Genomic DNA, 24,720 nt, shown 5'->3' with positions numbered 1-24,720 from the left:
TGTATTTTCACTATGAAGAAATTGGACAGGCGCTACAGCGCGCGTGCCAGAAAAAGCGGAGGACATGTGTCCCCCACTTGCGCAACGTGTCAAGGTGCTGCAGACTTTGGGTCGACGGGTCAGCGACAAGACAGAACTCGTGTTTTCTCGATACCGCGGTCGTGGCTATCGTCAGCACAGATGTCACTTCATCAAAGAGAAATTTCGACTGCGGTGTTATGAAGTGATGATAATCTCGAGAGCTTTTGATCAAATACAAGTTTTTGACCAAATGCTCGGGGGCTACTTTAGAAAGAAGGAAAACCTCGGGTATGGCAAGAAAGAATAGGCGAGAGCCTATGATCAAATGCAAGCATTTGTCCATATGCTCGGGGGCTACTCCCATCGGGAGCGCTGGTCGCGCACCCGAGAAAAATAACAGAAAGATGGCAATATAGCAATAAAAGGTGCTAAAATGGTGAGCCTACAACCAAGTCCAAGCACTTGGTTGTAGCCTCGGGGGCTACTCCCATCGGGATCGATATGATTAGTATATTTGGAGTTATACAAATAACTCTTCATATACTCCCATCGGGAAGACAAGATAAAAATATAAAAGTCATCCGTTGACTCGAATAAATGAGCTATTCCATCAGCCGAAAAAGGCACTCGACAATATATTCTCAGAGCGCCTCAGTCGCGAATAATCTCTGAATGCCGCAAAACTTTGCGAAGGTAAGTCCCCGGATCCATCCTGTGCGGCGTGGCACCGTCTCTGACGGCGGTTTGCTACTTTTTCCCGTATCAACAGATACGAAGAAAAATCCTAACGGACGCGTTAGGTACCCGATAAAACATGACTGGAACTCGGCATCTGGTAAGACCTTAAGCGGCACATCTCGAGTTACGCCAGTATCCCGAGATCATGTCCAGAGACGTGATCTTGAAGTAGGTTTTTGCGGATTGCCACAAGAGCAGTTAACTAGTATCTGATCCGTCAGATGAACTAGCCCCAATTACCGTTATCCCTGTACAATATATGATTGTTCTATTAAAGATATGTTAACTCGAAGAAGTTATATGATAATTGTGAAGTTGGAGATTTTTCCTGATTCTCAATTCAAGGGATACTGACATAGGCATCCCTGCCGAAGAAGGTACCCAGGGTTTACTGAAGGCCCTGAAGTCGAAGAATATGAAGATTGAAAGCTCAATTAGTTGTTAAGGAAAGATAGAGTTATATTAGGAATAAAGAGATTTGTAACTTTACGGGTTAGATTCGAAGAGTCTCCCGGAATCTGTAAAACTTGTGTAATACGAAACCCTCGGCTCCGCCTCCTATATAAGGGGGAGTCGAGGGACAAAGAGAGAATCGAATCATTGTTCACGCAACCCTAGTTAGTTTTCATAAGCAGTCGAGTACTTTTCCGGCTGAAACCCTCAAGATCTACTTGCCCTCTACTTCCAGCAAAACCCTAGCCTACAACTTGTACGCACTTGTAGGCATTGACAAATCGATACCTTGTCAATTGGCATCTACTATTTGATACAGACATACATTATGGACATCTCAGTGAAATAACTAAGTGGTTACTCTAATTTACATTGAATCTAGAGGTCATCTCATGCCTATATACAACGTTCGTGGCTTATCTTGGACGAGATGACGCACCTAGCATCTCAACTCTAAACAGAAAAAGGAATAGAACTAACACCTTAAACTTTTAAGTGAAGGTGTGAACATGGAAACGAGCTGCGGCCCTATTAAACCTACAGATTTGGGAAAGGCAACAGCAATGCCCCAGGGCGTGACTACATGAAACTGAAGTCTCTCTGGTTAGTGAGGCCGTGGCAACGTTGCTTATTTTCTCACACCTTTTGACCTTTCTTGGCAGCATTCAATTTCTCCAGCAACTCTTGTATGGTGGAAGATGCTTCCTGCCAAAGAAAGACCAAGCATACTGGGAGATGAGATCATATGGTACTGCAATGTGGTAAACAGAGGAGTGATTTGTCTCAACTCACCTTTAGCTTCTCTTTTAGATTTTCCTCCTCTTCGTCCCGCCGACTTCTTTCTTCTGAAAAGATATCGATCAGTGCTTCTTGTTCCTTATTTGCAGTTTCAAGTTGTCTCTCCAAATCCTCCACCTGGAAAATGAAGGTTAGAGCCTGATAATATAAACTAATAGACCAGAATGCATTCCTATGGGGAATACAGGAACATGTTAAGTATGCTTGTTTATAGAAGCATCAAGTGTAACCATTTGTCATGCCATGGATTGAGATAATACATAAGACTGGGCAATTGGTTGATGTAGCAAGTCACAGATAGCATCTCATAATCCTAGACAGGTACTCATCAAACACACACAAAAAAAAGAACTAATGAACAAAAAATGGACTGGGAATTTAGGATTCCCCCAGTGGAAGACAAAACAGTAAATGTATTAATCAAGCAAACTAAAAAGATCTAAATGTACTGGAGGATTAAGCAAGTAGAATAAAATACAACATTAGGCGGAGTAGTGCTAAGAGTTGCAACAGAAAACTCTTGTCCAGCTGCCAGTGGTAACACAAAATGATTTGTATGGTTGTCTGCACTAGTATTAGATTATTTAAATAGTTTGTATTTATTGGAGAAAAAATCATAACTACTGCAACATAACAGCATCAAGATGTTCCACATAAATTGGAAACAAAGATGGCAACAACATGCGTTGCATAAGTAGCAGACAGTTCAAACACTAGGTTTACATGTGACAAGACATAAGCTCGTACCCTCTCTGTCAAAGATTTGATCTTGTCCTGTTCCATAATCAGCTCTTGTGACATTGACTCTTCCACACTCGATAACCTGACAGAAGAGCAGCATATGGCATCTTATTGCAATCTCTAGAAAAGATGTACTCCGTATCATACTCCCTCCATCCCATAAAGGATGTCTTATATTTGTCTAAATTTGTAGTGTCTAAATACATCAAAATATAGAAAAATCTAAGGCATCATTTATGGGACGGAGAGAGTAGTAAGGGTTGCAAGTAGAGATACTTGCAGAAACCATGACAGCAAAATACCACGTTCACATAAACTTGAACACTAAAAGCGAGGCCAGCCAAATTTCCTTAAATTAAAAGTTCCAGCGTAGAATTAGACAGACCATTCTATCTCATATTATGTACACTTAAACTGACCACTTTACACTTTCCTTAAATTTATTTTGTAAGTATGTCTAACGAAATTAAATTTCTACCGTTTTTTGCAGAACAGATTAAATTACTAAATCATCGTCTTAATCTTCTCTATAAATAGACAGTGCTCTTCTTGTTTCGACATCACAAAAGGTAAGTAATGAAGATCCATTTTCTGTTGTCTTGTATTTCAATTCCAGTATGCTGTCTAGAGTCCAGATTCTAGTTCTTGTTGCTGATGTTAGCCAGTGAATCCTTAAAAATACTTATGAAAAGGTAGGCCCACTCCCTCAGCAGTTGCATAACATGAAGTGCCGCAAGAAAATGACAGTCAGAAGCATTCTTAGTTCTCAACATCGGTTTCACCGATTCTCAAATATTATCATAAAGTTGTACACATCGAGGAACTATTATTGCACTACTGGCCCTCTAATGATAACATGAGAAGTAGCCAAACCCTGCTGATATTTACCTTTCCTTTAAAGATGAGTTTTCCTCCCTCAATTGCTTGATAGTTTCAAGATCATCAATGGAATGTTCATCACCATTACTTCCTGCATTTTGTTCCTGTGGAGCAAACATATTTTACAACAACAACATCAAAGCCTTTTTCCCAAGCAAGTTGGAGTAGACTAGATATGAAACCCAACAGAAATAAAAGGAAGCCAAAACTGGAGCAAACATGTTTAAGATATACTCCACATGCAAATTAAGATAAAAAAAACTCTTGAAAAAAAAATAAGATCATCAACATCCACATGCAATATACTGAAGCATATATTCACATTATACAACAATAACTACAAAAAACTGTAGCATGCAAATGGCACATGAGCATTCTACATAAAACAGGTAACCAATGTAATTTTCAGGGCCAGTGAAAAATGGAAGCATATAACTACATCATGCAACAGTAATTACAAAACAACTGAAGCATGCAGGTAACAGGTGTATTACATGTAATTTTGAAGGTCAATCTGCAAACAACCATTTCACTTAATAACTCTAGTTTGACGTGTTTACTATTATGGTAGCTAGTGCTCATTCCAGATTTGTCATCCAGCCTGAATAGCAGAAATTCTACTACAATGCTATTACCAGTGAGAAAAATGGACCACCCAAGATTATCAGCCCCAACACTAACTGTTCAGTGCAAATAACCAACTCCAAAAGAAAACCCACATTTCCTTCACAAATCAAACAGAAATAAATGCTGAAAAGAAATACCATAGATCACAGAGTAATAAAGATGATAAGCAGTATTAAGTATTGTAACAGAAGCACGTTTATCAGAGCTGTGTGCATGATTATGGAGGAAAAGGCAGTGTAGTGTCGATGGAGTAAGAAAGTCACTGTAGCATAACATGATCCGGTAACTCATGTAAACAAATGCAGACCCAAGAAAATAGAAGTTAACACTAGAAACGCCAGCACAAGAAGAATTACCACCAACTGAGATTTTGTTATGCTTCTCTCTTTTTCAGCTGATCCATTGGACGGAGGTGTTGCCATACTAGTATTTCCATTCTGGAAATATTTTCTATGTGCATTCAGGATATGAGCTTTTGACCTCAATGACGGCGTGCCAACGAACTCAGAATCACTGTCATCACTTGTGTCTGATAGCCCATGCAGTATTGATTTTGTGGATCGCTTAGTCCTAGCAGACTTCTCAGCTTGCTGAATACTATAAGGTGTGCTTAATTTCCTGTTCGTTTTACTAGATCCTTTACCAGTGTTGCGCTGTTTTGGATAGCCTTTCCCAGAATGACCAGGTGATGATTGCGGTCCTAGCGGGCCTTCAGGAGAGTTTTCTGCCAAAGTAAAAAGGCAGCATTGATCAAGAAAATAGATAAGTACCTGAAGAGATAATAAGTACTGAAGTTATGGTACCGCCACCTTGTTTGCGCTATAAAAAAATGCAGCCAATTCTATGATTTGGACACTAGCATCGTCTTATACATATAACTTTGGCATAAAATCGCTTTTATTCCTCCCTTGCAACTACACAAACTACCAATGGATTGGACCATGCATGTCACTGTTAGATGGCCTTACTACTATTTTAGATGTCCCGGTCAGATTCCATAAAGTATGAATGAATTTTTTAGCCTTCTTGGTGTATACATGACAGAGAGATATTACAGAGCAGACGTAATAACAATTAGCGGAAAATACTTTATAGCATCATATTATGAAAACAAACTTCACAGAAAAATCATTTTTATCATATTAAAATGCCCAATGTAAATTTTAAAAATTATATCAGTGCCCAAAGTTGAGATTTTTTATTGCATGCTTGTTAACACAAATGAAACTTTCTTAATCGTGCATCTTGGGCAAGGAGATTAGTATATCAGTTTACACAATGTGCAATACACATTCAAAATACAAATGCTCATGATACTCTGTGCATTGCATCATCCGATTTGGTTGGTTAATCATGGATGAAACAGAAGACAGCGATTAAAGAGGACAAAGATCAATCATTCAGAGCTTTAGTAAGGTACCCCCTAACAGCCTTGGGGGTACTTTTGGATTTTGAAGTGTAAGATCTCCAATATTTAGAGCCCTTTCAGCATGTGGTTTACACCACCACATATGTAAACTATGGCTGGGAACAAGATCTTTTAATGAATCAAGTACCTGCCCAATAGGCCCGTTATGGTATCGAATATCCTTTTGTTGATGAAAATACTCAGAACCCTATTGGAATTGCCAACTCACTGGTGGTGTTAAATATCTATACAGATGGAATACGCACGTAGCCCCTAGTGCTGGGCTGCTGGCATTGGGGTTTTCTCATCTACGAGAGCAGTCAGAAACCCTATACAGGTATTTGGGTTTAACTGACAATGGGAAGTAACAATGTACGCAAATGAGTCTCTGTAATTCACCTTTTTTTTGCAATTATTGTAGTACTGGGTTATCTGCTTTGATAAGAGCATGAGCAATGTGCTGTCTTTGCAACATGATCATGGCCAGCATGGCCCTCCTAATGCTACCACACACTAGAAGAGGTACAATGAAAAGAACCCTGGTCAGAATGCAAGTAGACATGTCTGGGGACGTGCCTGCATCGGCAGCAATTGCCGCGACTGCAAATTGCAGTATTAGCACATACCTGCGGAAGCACACGGACGATGCAGGTATGGCAGGTATGCAGGACTAAACAACCCTCAACATCAAAGCCAGGTTATCAATAATGTGTGAAGCTCTACTGTCCTAAATGATGCTAAGTGCATGCCAATTTAGGTTAACACGTCTTAATTTTGTCTCTGCAATGCTAATTGCATGCTAATTTATCTAAGATCAACAATTTTGTATATTATCCGACATGTGGGTCATAGCTGATTAGAAAATCAAATTAGTTAGGTTATAAAGCTATTCACGATGACACACCAGCCCTGCATAGTATTATACTAGTACTTTGATATTTTGATAACTCTTATGATAGTAAATATAAGAAATTCAGAATAGCTAATATACCCAAAGTTAATACAACAGCTGATCATTCCAAGAGCTGATCATAAATCAGATCATTCCATTACCTTCTCCTGTTTCAGAACTTCGGAAAGAGCGTGCCCCAACATATCCGATCCTATGAGCATTTCCTGACCTATGAGAGAGAAGGGTGAGATGAGTGAAAAACTGAAAATTATAAGCATACTTTGAACTAATTTGTAAGCCACAATGAAACTGTCGCTATACCAATTAACAATCAAGAGAATGGTAATAAAACAAAGTAACAAACCAGTAATCCTTCTGCATTTGAATTAAACGTGCTTCAAGTCTTGCTAGAAGAGTTGTGCGCTCAAAGTCCTGCTTATCATGAGCTGGCTCTATGAAGTTAGCCTCAAGTACACCTGCAGATTAAAATTATTATTTCTCGAGCTGCTAACAGACAGAAAAGATATCAAAAGACCAGAGCCACCTACCAATAACACCACGCCCACCACTTCCGGCAGCAGTCCACACTCTCCAGAAAGGCTAGAAGAAACAAATAAAATATTATGTGATGATAAAACAATCCACCAATATAAACTTAAAAGCCCTAGAGCAAGAATACTTTCTAAGGGGTTCATAAAGGTCAATAACGTATCTAAGACCAACCAATGAAAATGAACAGACTAACAGTAACAACACAAAGGAAGAAACATCGGCTGCTAATCAAGCATAAAAGTATGATCTACGAGACCCACCAGCAGTTAATATGTGACAAATAATAGAAGTCTGATAAAACAACAATTGAAAAAGAGATGAACTTATATGATCTCAATCAAGAAAAAAAATACACATAGAAAGGGACCTTTATCAGACGGTTCCTGTGATATACGTTAAACCCTTGGACGTCAACATGATGTTTTGCATCTTTTACAAAGCCAATTGTCACATCAGCTACCATCTGGGATGCAGAAGATCAAATTTTGGTGAGTAATGATCTACTGATAGATCATCAGTATTCGGGAAAAAAAAGTCTAAAGAGGTTATAGTCTACTACATTTGAATCTTTTGGAAGTCCATTAGTTGCAACCGGCCTGTATGTAACCTCTTTCTTCAGCATCATGTCAGTCACAATGTTATGGTGCTCAATCTCTTTTCCACGTAATATCATTTGGAAAGCATCTGGAACTCTAAGATACAAGATAGATGCATAACTCTGCACATGGAGATTACACAAGTCATACTCAGCAGCACGTATAGCATCACATACTAGCAAAAGAATAAAGTAGGAACATAATCAAAATAATTCACTGAGGTATAGGTTCTAGTCTCTAACACAAGAGAAAGCCGTGAACGGAGCAATTTCTATGTTGCAAGAGAGCCTTTACAAGCATTAGGTACTTCACAAAAATCACACAAATCAACAGCTCAGCAAGCTCACGAGGTAATCTAGATGAGATTTAAAAGATTCAGCTCCTACCGAGAGTAGCTATTTCTATCCAGTTTCATAGCAAGCAGCAGTTATCACTTATCAGTTTTGTCAGTACATCAACAATGCCCTGGGACCCGAGGTCACAAACGTTTCAATGCAATTACAAAAAAAAAAAATTATTTCAGAATCTGCTATCAAAATCCCAAACGTTCCAATGCAATTATCTCCTATCAGATATTGGTCAATCTGAAAACTGAGATACTACAATGGCCTAAAACAAAGTTCTCACAATTCGAGTAACATCATAATAATACATATAAACCATAAGTCATTTCAACAGATCACTGTGAGCTCACCCTCAATGAATGCCTATATGTGAGGAAGTGCTTGGAGTTTGGAAAACGCTTTGCCATCTCGATATTCTTCTCATCACGGTTACCACCTCTGAGTTGAATATCCTGTCCTCCCAAATATCATTAGAAACCGTAGTTTACTGATTAACTAAAACATGGTGGCACAGTGTTAGTTGTTAAAACTTACATTTACATCAGCATCAAAATCAAGCTCCAAATCTCCTTGGTCATCTTCCCAAAGATTGTAAATGATAACTCGAGTCCCCTGTTCCTTTATAGAACTAAACTGCAAAAGTAGTGTACAGAAACTTTTAACACAGATAATCTTAGTATCATTGCACAAAATATGCCATGATGTATGTTTTCTATATTAGAAGGAAAGTAAAACATATATAGTCTTAGTATCCTTGCACAAAACTCATCAGACATACCAAATTTGATGATGTTCTGCTTGTCAGCAAGCATATTAAGAGTTTTCGATTTTAAATTGACAGCTATTTGACGATTTTTTTGGTTTTGTGACACAAATCGTGAAAAATAGGGTGTCGGTCGTTGTGTCAAAATACGTATGTGATGCATCATAAGCTATACCTGTTCAAGTAATTCTGCTTCAGTTCTATAGGGCGACCATGCAATGATAGTCTGTAGGCTTGTATTCCAATCAGTAAATGTACTCCGCAGCTGTCTTGTCCAATTCAGCTCATTTTTTTGATAATCAATCTGCAAAGTTTCCACAAACAATTGGCAAATTTAGAATGAAGACATTAAACACTTGATGTAATAGATTTCCAGTTAATTAATCTTCATAAAAAACTGCAACCAATAAACATAACTCATTTTTTAAATAAGCATTCTTAAGAAGACGTTAAAACGTACATGATACATTAGACTAAACATTTTGAATAAGAAATGGTCTTACCATTGGAACAACAATATCCTCTTTACCGGTGCTCCTCAGAAAGGTATAGGATAGCATGCCAATGCTTTGTGTAGGCCTTCATGTCAATAAAAAAGAAAAGTCTCAGTTTCTTGGTAAGGAAAATAACAAATGTATAGGAACATAAAGTAATTTTTATAACTGGGACTAATTTACAATGTTATACATAGTATATTACGAGAATCCTAATTGCTAAATCACAAGCTATGTCATCTCACTGTGATATACACATCTACTCCATCCTTTCTTCCAATTCAGTCTTATTTTAACTTCTCACCATTTCCAAGACAAAATTTTAACCGATGATTCGCATCATAGTATGCTAGTATTACAAATTTTAGTAGTCAATATGCTTAACACTTCGAGTGATGAGGGAACAACACAACAAGGAAGTCTTGCATTGCAGTTGCATTTAGATATATATATATGGCTATGTCTAAACACTAACACCAGGAAATATTGATTTTTATCTGGTATCTAAATTGAACAGATCTGATTAATTTCTAGTGGATCACATTACCACAAATATAAAGTATCTACGTAACTCTCTACCCAAAGATACTTTGGTTATTCGGAGATGTTGCACAATACTCATGGTAACAACCATCTTCTAGTGATAGTTCCTACTGTGATGGTCAAGACTGAAGATACAGTGCAACACAACCTTTTGCCTTTTTCTCCACGACTACGGGAGAAGACTAGAACATCAGCACCAAGTCTCATTGTACTTGTCTTGAAACCATTTCCATCTGAAAGACAGCAGCAAAGAAAGGGAATTGAATGCTTCATAGTTTTACCCACATACTAAAATATAACTTTGATGTATCAACTGAATATATTAAAGATAATTTACTCTTCCAACTTACATTGTCCGATGGTATTTGCAACTTGGCTCTTGGCTGAATAACCCAAGGACATGCACTGCCGCAATTTATCAGGGTCCATTCCACCACCATTATCTAGGCAATAGTATAAAAAATACCAGTGTAAGTATGTAGAATTCTGTCACCGCTACCCATTCGTAGTTCCATTGTAAACTTCCTATCCTATCAAGCTAATGCACAATAAAGTAGAAATAACATTAGCTCATTAACTGAATCGTATTGATACAGGAGCTGATGTAATAAGAGTCATATGAACCTGTAAGGTTGTCTGACTATTTATTCCATTAGATTTTATTTCGTAACTTCTCTAACCTAAATCTGGTTCGTCGATCAAATAAATGGTAAAGGAAAATGTAGCATAGCATAGAATGTCATGTATTTAACATATGATGACATGATAAACAAGGACATCCTATGCAAGAATCTTGCATAGTGATAATCCGTATAACATGCCATGTAGATACAAGTATACAGCAAATTAATTTCGAGATAAAGGTAAAAAGAATCTTGCATGGTGATATTCTATACAACATACTTAAGTGAGACAGTAATAATTGTTTGGGATGGTCAGGCAGTTTTCTCTTAGTTTAAACAAGCGTTAAGTTGGCATACAAGTTAATGTTCAGTTCTAGCAAAAGTTCAGCGGGACATGTTTCTTTTGGTAACTTGATTTAAGTAAACTTATTCTTATTATCAATACTTTTTCTACTCAGGTAACAAGAACCAAAGTATATGTCATCATCAGTGATATAATAATGTAAGTGGACAGAAATCTTTGCACCTTCGACAAGGAGCATTCTTGTTTTGTCTTTACTGTTCTCTAACATGTCAATATTCACAAAGGTAGCTCCATTTCTAACCTAAAAAGAAAACAGCTGATCAGTAAAATACATGGATTTGATTGGACAAACTATAATAACAACTTATATCTTCTCTAGCTTACTTCATCGAGCGAGTTGTCCAGAAGCTCAGCCAAAGCTGTAACATCAACAAAAGTACATATTAGCCAATTGACATGACCAAAGATTGGAGGATGATACGAACAAACAGTGCATTGCTGATTGGTGCGTCTGATTCAGCATTCATGTGAAGAAACAAGATAGGAACAAGGTGAGCTGAAGATGAAGGCCATACCCCCTAGCGCCCACTTGTGGCTTGTCGCATTTGAGTGCAAGAATTTAGGATGTACACGGACATGTTCCAGACCAGATGCTGAAATAAGTAGGTGAGAAGATACAAATAACACATATGTACGAATCAAATAAATTAGACATATAAAGACTACGATACGACCATGCATGTTAACATTTTTAAAAGTGAAGGGAAAAGGTAAAAAGTGTCCAAGGAATTTGTTTCCTTCCACTCGACAAAGCTCAACCCAACCGAAACAGATAACTTTGTAAGATAATAACAGATATACCAACTGAATTGCTATCTTTTCTTAGGAAGTCCACAAAAACAGTCTGGAGTTGTAACATGTACATGATTGAGATGAGAACCTTTACAATCCGTACAATTAGGAGTATATTCTGTTTATCACTTCACACAATTAATGCGTTTGATTTGGGGAGTACCGGCACAAAACTATATGGATGTACAGTATATGGTACATTAGTTCATTATAAGTCCATTGTTCAAGGATGTTGGCATTCATCTATAAACATAAGCCAGCCAGAATACTCTGGAAGCAGTAAGAAATAGTAATTTACAATGTAATCATGGACAGGCGCATCAAGCATTTGCTCTGCTAAAAGTAGTCTTGGTCTTGCCGAAAGTGATTCCCATTCTTACAAGGATCCACTCGTAGCTGACATTCATGAGGGAAGGGTTTATTGCTGCCTTGATGTTATACTACTCCATTATAAACGCACATTAATTGTTGTAGGAATCTCAGGTCACAGATTGCGTGAGGTAAAGAAGCAAACAGCTCAGATTCCTGAAGCATTCGTGCAGGAATCGACCTTGGGCACGAACGAATGAATACAGAAAATAACAAGAAAGGGAAAACAGCAACAGCCAACCGCAAATGAAGAAATGAGAAGAGGCAGCGGCTTCACACGAGACGGTGAGATGAAAATAAACAAATAAACACATACCAGAAGGCGGCGGCTCCCCATCCCCGGCGGGCTTCCCGTCGTAGTCCCCGGCCTTCCAGAACTGCTTGGTGGCGGTCCTCGAGGGCGGCGGCGAGGGCGTGGGCGTGGGGGGCGCGGGCAGCAGATCGAGGAAGCCCGGCGGCACGTCCGCGGGCGCCGCGGAAACCCTAGCGCGCTTCCCTCCGCCGCTGCCCTCCGCCGCCAGGCGCGCCCTCTTGGAGCCGGCGCCGGCGTCGGAGTCGGAGTCGCTGCTGCTGAGCTCGATCAGCTGCGGGGGGGCGGCCGATCCGCCGCCGCCGCGGGCCGCGGCGGTCGCCGGCGGCGGCGGCGGCGCGGGGCGGTCCTCGGGCGCTTCGGTTTTCACCACGCGTGGCTTCATGTGCGGAATCGGCGGAGAGGGACTGCTCCGTAAAATCTGCTTTCCTTTGCTCATAAATTTGTCGTCTTTTTTTTTGGGCCTTTTCATCGGCGAGTGGGCTTTATCTGCAGTGCTGACCTGTGACCCCATCATCGGGATGGTACGTGACTTCAGCGCTGTCTGTGACAGCTGGGCCCAGGAGAGTTTAGCTCCACGTGGTGGCCACCTGTCAGTCTATGCCTAGTAACTTGGCGAGTAAATTTAAGAGGGATGTGCCGATTAAAATGGGTGTGACATGAGTAGTCAGTGACGGTGTTGCCATGCGGCGTGCAGCTGGAAATCACCTCCTCCACTTGGCAGCAAATGGAGCACATCTATGTGCTTGGCTGGTAGTGGCATTTCCATATAGTAGTTGTTAACATATATTATATTCCCACCATGGCATGAAACATATTGGAAGTTTGTATTTACATATTATTAAATAATGTCTCCAAAATTAGAGAATTTTTTTGACATGTTGTATGGACAGAGGGACTACAAGATTCTAGGGACACGTGTCCAGACACGTGTTCCTCGGATTTCGTTTTGATGAATATTTTTAAATATCCACGATACAACAATCGAAAACCTGATCAACGAAAAATTAGTAATACATAATATTTTCAAGAGTACACAACAATATATATAAACACTAGTAAAATGCACGTGTGTTGCCACATGTAACAAAATTTGTAAGCACAAAAATATGTCAAAATATAAACATCAATCATCGATGAACACCCTGAAGGATAACACATAACTTGGTCTCAACACCAACACAAGAATATAATAATAATAATATTTTTCTATGGTTGTACTGACATCTTTAACAAATTAAAGAGACAAAGAAAATCTCTTACGTGGTGTATAAATAAATATCGAAATCATCCTAGAGTCAAACATATCAAACTTTGATGGGCATGGGGAGGGACGAAATGGAATGCTGAGCTCCCATGTAAAAGGCCATCTAGCTACATTAGGCCAAATCAGAACACACACAAAAAAAGGTGCAGGTTCAAGGTCCACACAAGAATAGATTATCAACATGTCACAATTAGGTAAAATTTCAAACATAAATGCTATTTCTAAAGTATAAGGAAACCTATTAAGCATTTTTTTTCATATAATCACATATACGATTTGTAGCCCCGTGATATTGGGTAACCAACCAGGATGTTGTTTCTATTTGGACTCAGCCCCATCGGCTAAAATTTCAACCCCTTCAATACATAGTTTGTCCTTATGGTTAGGCAACCACTGGATTTCATAAATTTCTGATCAGAGAACTCATAAGTTCTAAACAGGTAGCAGTGACAATCAGAACAGAATGGGAAAGTGTGTTGCAATTAATATGGTAGCAACATCGCAATGTATAGCAATGGTGACTTCTCTAATCTTATATAAGAAAATATTCAGTTATAGGCAAACCATAGCTGCATAATTTCTCCAATTGACAATAGGTTGCACAAAGAACTAACCTAGAGAGATCTTCAAGAAATTTGTTCCGTTTTATCAAAGAATGCAATAGATTCAGTCAAGACCTTGTATTCCAGTGACGCTCATAGCTATGAAGGCTGTTTTCTGGAACCGATGGTATGAAAATTAATAGTAATGGTATTATGTGAAGTGCTAATGGTACATGAACATGGAAATATATATGCCCATCTATTAAATAACTCATGTTGGGACCCGAAACTATTTCGGTCATGGTGATTCACACCTCTGTTCAGTTACCATCAACACAGGTATATGGCCACGACAAAAAGTCCTGCCAAAACAAGATGATCAATGATCTCCTCTCTCATATGCTCAAATCAGATCCGAGACATTCATTGCCCATGTATCAATCTGCTTGCTGTAGAATTGCTTAATATCTCTTAGCACGAAGATGTTCTCCTTATGAACAAAATTGATCACCACACCCTTCACGTACACAAATATTTATATGTTCCATCAAAATCAGCAAATATGAATTGGGAAAGAGCATGCATTCAGTCTAAACTTGTTTATCTATTACATAAGAGGATTTTGCTTTGCAGCAGATGTATGTGCAAAGGCTTAGCATGCGCCCAAAACGTCCAGAGCGTCCAATGCATGGTTTAAAATAGCGGCTTATTGCATTTAGCCGTGGCACTATTAGAAGTTATGAAAGGCTATAGCCGGGCTATAGCGGGCTAAGTCCATATAGAGGTTTTGATAAATACGAAATTTGGGTAACATATATTTGTGTATATATCAAAAATTTAAAGATCATAACTAATTCACATAGTCAAATAAGAGAATACGAGATATGAATACCCAGAAGTTCTATCCACGTACTACAACATTAACTAGCGGAAATTCATATTTGATCCCAAGTGCATATGCTCCTGCCACCGTAAAAAATATTTTAAAGTGTAAAAAAACCGAACAAAAATCTGGCTCGCACATATTTATATTGTATGTACACACACCAAGTTTCGTGGATAACCGACTTATTTTGTGTCTTGTGTAAAACAGATAAATAAATGCCTCATTAAGAGCCTTTTCTTAGCACCAAATTTTGTCTTGTTTACATACAACACCAAAGATATCATTTTTTGCGTGAAACAGCTTTATGAGAACATATAACATCAATATGTACCCAAGACACTTGCCAAAAAATGACATTTTGAAATAGGTTTAAAATGCATTTCAAAAATCAGGAGCATATGCACCTGTGTGCAAAAACGCTATGTACACTAGCTAGCACCAACACAAGGGAGAAGGGGGAAGTGAGGTTAGCCGTGTGGTTGATTTTGGATGCAAAATAAAGGCACGCATGAAAATTTGGGTCCATGATTTTTTAGCCGCCGAGCGAGAAGCATAGTGGCTAAAGGGCTAAATTGGGGCTAAATCAATATAGCTGGGCTATTAGCGGCTATTCTTATTTTAGCCTACGAAGGTCATAGCCATAGTCGGAGGCCTCCGGAAAGGCTATAGTTGGGCTACAGCTGGGCTATAGCCAGCTATTTAAAACAGAGGTCCAATGCGGTGTATGTAAAGCTCACGGTGGGCTGTGCTGCTCCCGGAAGCCCCCAGTCATTCTTGTGGTGACGACACAGTGTGTGGCGGCACGAGAGAGGAAGCTTGCTGCTCCCTCTCTTCTTCCCCAAAGCCATCTCCATCTCTGCATCCTCCTCTTCATCACGATTCTAACTGTTAGTGACAAACCACGAAGGGTTAGATCCCTGTGAAAAGGCATGCCAAAGGAGACATTCCTACAAAGAAGCACATTTAGGTACAACCAATGACATACCTATGCACAAAGAAATGCAACACATGTGCGTACTTTTTATATCATGACGCCTCTCAAGTAGGTAGGTCGACTAAGCAAGAGCAAAAGAAGCACAATAATCTAAATAATGCAGACAACAGAATTTTCAATAAATATATGGCCGACTAGAACTATCGGTTGAGTGAGGGAAAAGAAGCTCACTAACCTATCCAAAAATATGTTGATATCTGCAACAATTCTACCATGAAGCTTAATTTGTTGGAGATGTGCCCTAGAGGCAAACAATAAAGATTGTTTATTATTATATCTCCTTAGTTTGTAAGAATTTTTATGCCATGCTATAATTGTATGAATCTAAAACATTGGTACATGTGTGTTATGTAAAAAAATTGAGTCCCTAGTGAACCTATGTGCGAGCTAGCTCATTTGTCAACAGATGATCGAGATTTTCCGATCATGGACATTTATATAAATTGACAATGGAATCATATCATTGAGTGAAAGATATGATGGACATACCCAATATATATAAGTATTAAAACATGATCGAGTCACAAAGTTCATCATTGCGATAATTATGAAAGCGTAGTAATCTACTCCTTACATTGTGATATCATATGTAATCACTATCACTAGAGGTTGCCTTGACTGCATCAATAGTCACACCATAACAGGGTGATCATATAGGTGTTTATCAGGTATTCCGAAGGGGTAGGTTGAGGCATACGTACCAATATCAGGATTTGTTCTTCCGCGTGACGGAAAGATACTCTAGGCCCACTTGGTGAGATTACATCCATAAAGTTGCGCATCGTATGACTAGGTTATGAGGACGGAATATCACATGAATGAGTTAAATAGCACTTGTCGGTAAGGAGATTGAACTAGGTATCATGATACCGACAATCAGATCTCGGACAAGCTTAGTATCGAAAAAACAAAGGGAATAGAACTTGACGTTTATGGTTCAAACAGTATATACTCGTGGAATGTGCATGGGTCATTGTGGGCATCCATGCCCCGCTGATGATTCTTGAACCGTATGCTAACACACTTAAGGGTTCGGTGAAGCTTAGAGATGATTTTGGTATCATTGGAAACACCGGAGAATAAAGAAGAGAGAATCAGAAAAGTTATGTGTGAATCTGAAGGATGTTCAGAGTGGTTCAAAAGGTGTTTCAGATCACAAGGGAATTTTAAAAAATATGTATTATCAATTACAATAACTATTATTAAAAATATATAATTTATTTAATTAAAAAGGTGCAACCAACCTTTAATGGGCCCCTCTGTCTCTAGTTTTGGTCGGGTTGGGTGTGCGGCCCACCTTGGGCACCGCCTCCCCCACTTTTGGCCGGCCACCCCTCCCCTTATATAAGGTGGGGTACATGTGGGAGGGAGCACACAATTCGAGGAGAGCTTCTCTCCTTCCCATGTGCCTCCCCTCTCTCTCTAGTTTTCTTCGCGCACGCAGCTCCTCATAGAACTGCGCACGTGGGAATTGACTCCACCCCAGCACGTTGTCATCATGCTGGTGTTCCCATCCAAAAGATCTACTTCCGCACTCTCTGTTGGATCAGAGAACCGAAAGTCGTTGTCGAGCACCGTACATGTGCGAGACCATGAAGATTCTGCCAGGTGTGCCGCCTTTTGTATTGCGAGGATCAACGCAGCCCTAAAGCCGGCGACGACGTATGACTATATCATCCACATTCCAGTTGAATCGTTAACTGCTTTCGGTATACAAGGGTACATCACTGTTGTCGAGGAAATACAGACAACCAAGTTCACCACCGTGTTGCAGATAACTGTACGTATAGTGAATTTGTGAACCCTGTAAGTCTGTAATTTCCGCAAATGGCAGATCCACTGCCGCAAATTATCTTTCTGCATTTTTTGTGCTAAATAATCTGTTCACTCTAGGTTTGAAATTGGGAGGGCTATGGTTTTAAAGCTTTCCATCTGTCTCCCCGCCACGGTACAATTAATTCTAACCACAGAAGGGCAAGCTCACGAGTCACGACTGAACCTGCAATTTATTTGCAAGTAGTATATTTGATTGATACTGTACAACTATAGACGGATCGAGTCACAGAGATGGTATATTATGCCGTGCGCGTTTTTTTTATAGAATTATTATTTATAGGGAAAATTGGCTAGGACACACCGTTATTTCTAGTCATTTGCCTAAACACACCACTAAAACTTGTGTTTGCTGAGTACCATCATAATTTAATGGTACGTTTGCTGAAACACACGTATTGCCCAAAATGGAAACTTTGATTTTCTCAACTGAAATTACCATTTGCCCCTTTAGAAAATATGCCCAGTATATATTTTTCCCCAATCGTTTTCTTCTCCATCTCCCAGGGATGAAGCTGCACGATCAGGATCCCTAGCAGTTGTCGTCCCGCCGCCGCCGTCCCCGACACCGGCAAAGCCTCCTCCTTCCCCAACGCTGGCAAGGCAGCCGCCGTCTTCAACGCCGGCAAGGCCGCCTCCCTTGTCCGCAATCCTCCCTCGTTCGCCGCCCCCATCGTCTGCCGCCTCCCTCGTCCGCCGCCTCCCTCGACCGCCACCTCCGTCGACCGGTGTGGCAAAGTGCCGCCCCACCCGAAGTCAGGTACTGCGCGTTCTCCGCTGGACCTCCACCTGTCGTTCTCGGCCGCAGCAAGCAAGTCTCTACCAATGGCCATGGATGGCAGTTTATCCTGGGTTCCTCACGGGTATTTTCTGCCCCATTCCTTTCCCAATTAGATGTGAACTAGCATAGTATCTAATTCATGTCCTATTAATTTGCATAGGATGGACAATAGTTCAGCTACTAGAATTGATGTCCGTGTGTGTGCGTATGCTGAAGTTGGTGATGATGGTGCAAAAAATTGGCATTCAACTAGGAACGCGTTGAAAGTTCTAGACAGAGATTGTGTCAATTTCAAAGATTTCAGTGAAGAACTTGATGAAGAAATAAAACATGGGCTCAATCAGAAGCTGTTAATCACTTTTTGGGATAAAATTAGCAATTCTTTTGCAGAAATCAACCATGACACTTCGTTATCGACTGCGATAGATATGTATTGGGATGAAAGGAGGCTTCCTATAATGGTATCTATTGTTTGCAAAGGGGATATCAGTACAGCTGTTTGTGGGCCACACCTAGCAGCCCCTCTAAATCAAACTGATAAGCAGCAACAGCAGAAGCCTACTGACAATGAAAATGACTCTATTCATAGTGAGCATGAGTCTTCCAGCAGCGAGGAACCACCTGTTTTTGATGATTGGGTTGATGCAGATGTTGAGTACGTTGGTGTAGATGATGAATGTGTATACAAAGAGTTGCTCTCCGACTCCGATAAATGTATCTTAGATGATGGGCATGATTCTGATGACTCATTTCAAGATGACCTTGTTGTGGATGACATGGTTGGATGTGAGACCATTGTCCATGTGACTGATTTTGAGAACCCCAAAATTGAAGTCAGTGTCACATTTGAAGATGGTAAATCGTTCAAGAAGGCTATTAGGCAATATGTAGTAAAGGGTGAATATGAAATTGCAGCTCCATATTCTGAAGCAACAAGGTACAGGGGACACTGCAAAGCTAAGAGGTGCAAGTGGAGGATACATGCAAGCCAACTTTCAGATGGCAGGACTTGGCAGGTATGCAGTGTTAGCTTCAATATATTTATTTTTTCATATTTGTTGTATAACATGGTTCTGATTTGTATTTATTAATGTAGATAAAGAAGATGCCAAGGGAACACAATTGTGAAAGCACAGGGACAGTGGAGAAGAATTGCATGGCAAATAACCATTGGGTATGTGACAGGGTAATGGAGTGGCTGTCAAAGGATGCTACCATCGGGCCTACTGAGCTTCGGAAGAAATTAGAAGAGAAATACAAAATCAAGATATCAAACTGGGTTGTCTAGGATGGAAAAGAAATGGCTCTAAAGAAGCTCCAAGGAGATTGGGATGCTAGCTTTGAGGATGCTTTTAGCTTCAAAGTTGAGTTGGAGAGGACAAATCCGGGGAGCATAGTGGACATTGAGTTCGAGAAGGATGGAGAAGACAAGCATAGGTTCACTAGGATGTTTGTTGCCTTGCGTGCATGTGTTGATGGGTTTCTCTATGGTTGCAGACCATATCTCGGCGTGTGATACGTCTCCGACGTATCGATAATTTCTTATGTTCCATGCCACATTATTGATGATATCTACATGTTTTATGCACACTTTATGTCATATATATGCATTTTCTAGAACTAACCTATTGACGAGATGCCGAAGGGCGGTTCTCGTTTTCTGCTTTTTGGTTTCGTAAATCCTAGTAAGAAAATATTCTCGGAATCGGACGAAATCAACGCCCAAAGATCCTATTTTTCCACGAAGCTTCCGAACACCCGAGAGTCGCCGGAGGAGGCTCGGTGGGCCCAGGAGGGTGGCCGGCGCGGCCCAGGCCCTGGCCGCGCCGCCTTACCCCCTCACCGCCTCTTCGACCCTCCGACTCCGCCTCTTCGCCTATATAAAGGTCCTCGACCTAAAACCTCGATACGGAAAAGCCACGGTACGAGAAACCTTCCAGAGCCGCCGCCATCGCGAAGCCAAGATCTGGGGGACAGGAGTCTCTGTTCCGGCACGCCGCCGGGACGGGAAAGTGCCCCCGGAAGGCTTCTCCATCGACACCACCGCCATCTTCATCAACGCTGCTGTCTCCCATGAGGAGGGAGTAGTTCTCCATCGAGGCTCGGGACTGTACCGGTAGCTATGTGGTTAATCTCTCTCCTATGTACTTCAATACAATGATCTCATGAGCTGCCTTACATGACTGAGGTTCATATGAGTTTTGTATCACAATTCATCTATGTGCTACTCTAGTGATGTTATTAAAGTACTCTATTCCTCCTGCATGGTGTAAAGGTGGCAGTGTGTGCATCATGTAGTACTTGGCGTAGTTTATGATTGTGATCTTTCGTAGATTGTGAAGTTAACTATTACTATGATGGTATTGATGTGATCTATTTGGTTATGTTGATCTATCTTGCACTCTAAGGTTATTTAAATATGAACATTGAATATTGTGGAGCTTGTTAACTCCGACATTGAGGGTTCGTGTAATCCTACACAATTAGTGGTGTTCATCATCCAACAAGAGGGTGTAGAGTCTAGCATTTATCTATTATGTTATGTGATCAATGTTGAGAGTGTCCACTAGTGAAAGTATAATCCCTAGACCTTGTTCCTAAATACTGCTATCGCTGCTTGTTTACTGTTCTACTGTATCTGTACTACCTGCAATATTACCACCATCAACCACACGCCAGTCCTGGGCAAAGCACTTTTCTGGTGCCGTTGCTACTGCTTATTCATACCACCTGTATTTCACTATCTCTTCGCCGAACTAGTGCACCTATTTGGTGTGTTGGGGACACAAGAGACTTCTTGCTTTGTGGTTGCAGGGTTGCATGAGAGGGATATCTTTGACCTCTTCCTCCCTGAGTTCGATAAACCTTGGGTGATCCACTTAAGGGAAACTTGCTGCTGTTCTACAAACCTCTGCTCTTGGAGGCCCAACACTGTCTACAAGAATAGAAGCTCCCGTAGACATCAAGCACTTTTCTGGCGCCGTTCCGGGGAGGAAAGGTAAAAGGCACTCATACTTCGGTTCCTGTAATGCATTTTCTGGCGCCATTGTGATTGTGCTCGAAGCTATTTCCTTTAGATCCTGTAATTGCATCATTTTGTTTCTTGTTTACACTAGTTAGGCATAATGGAAAACAACAAAAATATGAGAGATCTTTATGAACTTTATCTTGAATTAGGACATGATGTGTTTGAAGAGAGAATTAAAAAACCCATGGAACTTTATATGCATGCTAATGGGAATGTTATTAATATGAATGCTTTGAACACTATTGTTGCTAATGCTATGGAAAATTCTAAGCTTGGGGAAGCTGGCTTTGATGAGCATGATATTTTTAGTCCCCCAAGCATTGAGGAGGAAATTTACTTTGATGATACTTTGCCTCCTATTTATGATGATTATAATGATAGTAGTCTTTTGGTACCACCTGTTATGGAGGATAAATTTGATTATGATTACAATATGCCTCCTATATTTGATGATGAGAATAATAATGATAGCTACTTTGTTGAATTTGCTTCCACTATTACTAATAAAATTGACTATGCTTATGTGGAGAGTAATAATTTTATGCATGAGACTCATGATAAGAATGCTTTATGTGATAGTTATATTGTTGAGTTTGCTCATGATGCTACTGAAAATATTTATGAGAGAGGAAAATATGGTTGTACAAATTTTCATGTTACCAAAACACCTCTCTATATGCTAAAAATCTTGAAGCTGCACTTGTTTTATCTTTCTATGCTTGTTGCATTATGCTTCTTGAACTTGTTTATTTACAAGATTCCTTTTCATAGGAAGCATGTTAGACTTAAATGTGTTTTGAATTTGCCTCTTGATGCTCTCTTTTGCTTCAAATACTATTTCTTGCGAGTGCATCATTTAAAACTGCTGAGCCCATCTTAATGGCTATAAAGAAAGAACTTCTTGGGAGATAACCCATGTGTTTATTTTGCTACAGTACTTTGTTTTATATTTGTGTCTTGGAAGTTGTTACTACTGTAGCAACCTCTCCTTATCTTAGTTTTGTGTTTTGTTGTGCCAAGTAAAGTCGTTGATAGTAAGGTTCATACTAGATTTGGATTATCACAGAAAGCATTTCTTTGCTGTCACGAATCTGGGAAAAATTCTCTGTAGGTAACTCAGAAAATTATGCCAATTTACGTGAGTGATCCTCAGATATGTACGCAACTTTCATTCAATTTGAGCATTTTCATTTGAGCAAGTCTGGTGCCCCTTTAAAATTTGTCTTTACGGACTGTTCTGTTTTGACAAATTCTGCCTTTTATTTCGCATTGCCTCTTTTGCTATGTGGGATGTATTTCTTTGTTCCATTGACTTCCAGTAGCTTTGAGCAATGTCCAGAAGTGTTAAGAATTATTGTGTCACCTCTGAACATGTGAATTTTGATTATGCACTAACCCTCTAATGAGTTGTTTTGAGTTTGGTGTGGAGGAAGTTTTCAAGGGTCAAGAGAGGAGGATGATACAATATGATCAAGAAGAGTGAAAGTTCTAAGCTTGGGGATGCCCCGGTGGTTCATCCCTGCATATTTCAAGAAGACTCAAGCATCTAAGCTTGGGGATGCCCAAGGCATCCCCTTCTTCATCGATAACATTATCAGGTTCCTCCCCTGAAACTATATTTTTATTCGGTCACATCTTATGTACTTTACTTGGAGCGTCTGTGTGCTTTTGTTTTTGTTTTTGTTTGAATAAATGCTTGTGTGGGAGAGAGACACGCTCCGCTGGTTCATATGAACACATGTGTTCTTAGCTTTTAATGTTCATGGCGAAGGTTGAAACTGCTTCGTTAATTATTATATGGTTGGAAACGGGAAATGCTACATGTAGTAATTGGTATGATATCTTGGATAATGTGATACTTGGCAATTGTTGTGCTCATGATTAAGCTCTTGCATCATATACTTTGCACCTATTAATGAAGAAATACATAGAGCTTGCTAAAATTAGGTTTGCATAATTGGTCTCTCTAAAGTCTAGATAATTTCTAGTATTGAGTTTGAACAACAAGGAAGACGGTGTAGAGTCTTATAATGTTTACAATATGTCTTTTATGTGAGTTTTGCTGCACCAGTTCATCATTGTGTTTGTTTCAAATAGCCTTGCTAGCCTAAACCTTGTATCGAGAGGGAATACTTCTCATGCATCCAAAATCCTTGAGCCAACCACTATGCCATTTGTGTCCACCATACCTACCTACTACATGGTATTTCTCCGCCATTCCAAAGTAAATTGCTTGAGTGCTACCTTTAAATTTCCATTCTTTGTCTTTGCAATATATAGCTCATGGGACAAGTAGCCTAAAAACTATTGTGGTATTGAATATGTACTTATGCATTTTATTTCTTATAAGTTGCTTGTTGTGCGATAACCATGTTCCTGGGGACGCCATCAACTACTCTTTGTTGAATATCATGTGAGTTGCTATGCATGTCCGTCTTGTCTGAAGTAAGGGCGATTTACCACTTATTTAATGGTTAGAGCATGCATATTGTTAGAGAAGAACATTGGGACGCTAACTAAAGCCATGAATCATGGTGGAAGTTTCAGTTTTGGACATATATCCTCAATCTCATATGAGAAAATTAATTGTTGCTACATGCTTATGCATTAAAGAGGAGTCCATTATCTGTTGTCTATGTTGTCCCGGTATGGATGTCTAAGTTGAGAATAATCAATAGCGAGAAATCCAATGCGAGCTTTCTCCTTAGACCTTTGTACAAAGTGCATAGAGGTACCCCTTTGTGACACTTGGTTAAAACATGTGCATTGCGATAATCCCGGTAATCCAAGCTAATTAGGACAAGGTGCGGGCACTATTAGTATACTATGCATGAGGCTTGCAACTTGTAAGATATGATTTACATAACACATATGCTTTATTACTACCGTTGACAAAATTGTTTCTTGTTTTCAAAACCAAAGCTCTAGCTGTCAACACCCGGATTTTTAAGTCCGAATGCCTATTATGTCATACATCGCAATCCCAGGAATATTGTTGTTGCGAGGCATAATAGTTAAGTATCACAGTCATCATTCATTACAAACCATAATTCTTACAAATTTGGAATCACATGATCCATAT

At 39.8% G+C, this 24,720-nt stretch overlaps 2 protein-coding genes across 2 annotated transcripts; one reads left to right on the top strand and one right to left on the bottom strand.

Moving 5' to 3' along the window:
* Positions 1-1,521: 1,521 nt before the first annotated feature.
* Positions 1,522-12,707, bottom strand: LOC127324195 (protein MICRORCHIDIA 4). Its single transcript, XM_051352191.1, has 20 exons — positions 12,314-12,707; positions 11,352-11,429; positions 11,161-11,195; positions 10,999-11,077; positions 10,200-10,292; positions 9,998-10,082; positions 9,316-9,391; positions 8,988-9,116; positions 8,584-8,682; positions 8,400-8,501; positions 7,669-7,827; positions 7,477-7,572; positions 7,106-7,157; positions 6,922-7,033; positions 6,719-6,786; positions 4,614-4,981; positions 3,640-3,734; positions 2,758-2,833; positions 2,005-2,127; positions 1,522-1,917 (listed from the first exon to the last, which is right to left on the bottom strand). Exons 1-20 carry the CDS (start codon positions 12,690-12,692, stop codon positions 1,849-1,851), a joined length of 2,373 nt encoding a protein of 790 aa, XP_051208151.1. The 5' UTR covers positions 12,693-12,707; the 3' UTR covers positions 1,522-1,848.
* Positions 12,708-17,588: 4,881 nt separating this feature from the next.
* Positions 17,589-20,221, top strand: LOC127324199 (uncharacterized). The gene is made up of 5 exons (XM_051352195.2): positions 17,589-17,604; positions 17,715-17,793; positions 18,345-18,692; positions 18,771-19,626; positions 19,707-20,221. The coding sequence occupies exons 1-5, from the start codon at positions 17,589-17,591 to the stop codon at positions 19,896-19,898; spliced, it is 1,491 nt and encodes a 496-aa protein (XP_051208155.1). The 3' UTR covers positions 19,899-20,221.
* The last annotated feature ends 4,499 nt before the right edge of the window (positions 20,222-24,720 follow it).

This window comes from Lolium perenne, chromosome 2 (assembly GCF_019359855.2).
Source record: "Lolium perenne isolate Kyuss_39 chromosome 2, Kyuss_2.0, whole genome shotgun sequence".
NCBI classification, from domain to species: Eukaryota; Viridiplantae; Streptophyta; class Magnoliopsida; order Poales; family Poaceae; genus Lolium; species Lolium perenne.
The sequence above is the reverse complement of the archived record's forward strand: the minus strand, read 5'-3'. Positions and strand labels throughout refer to the sequence as shown.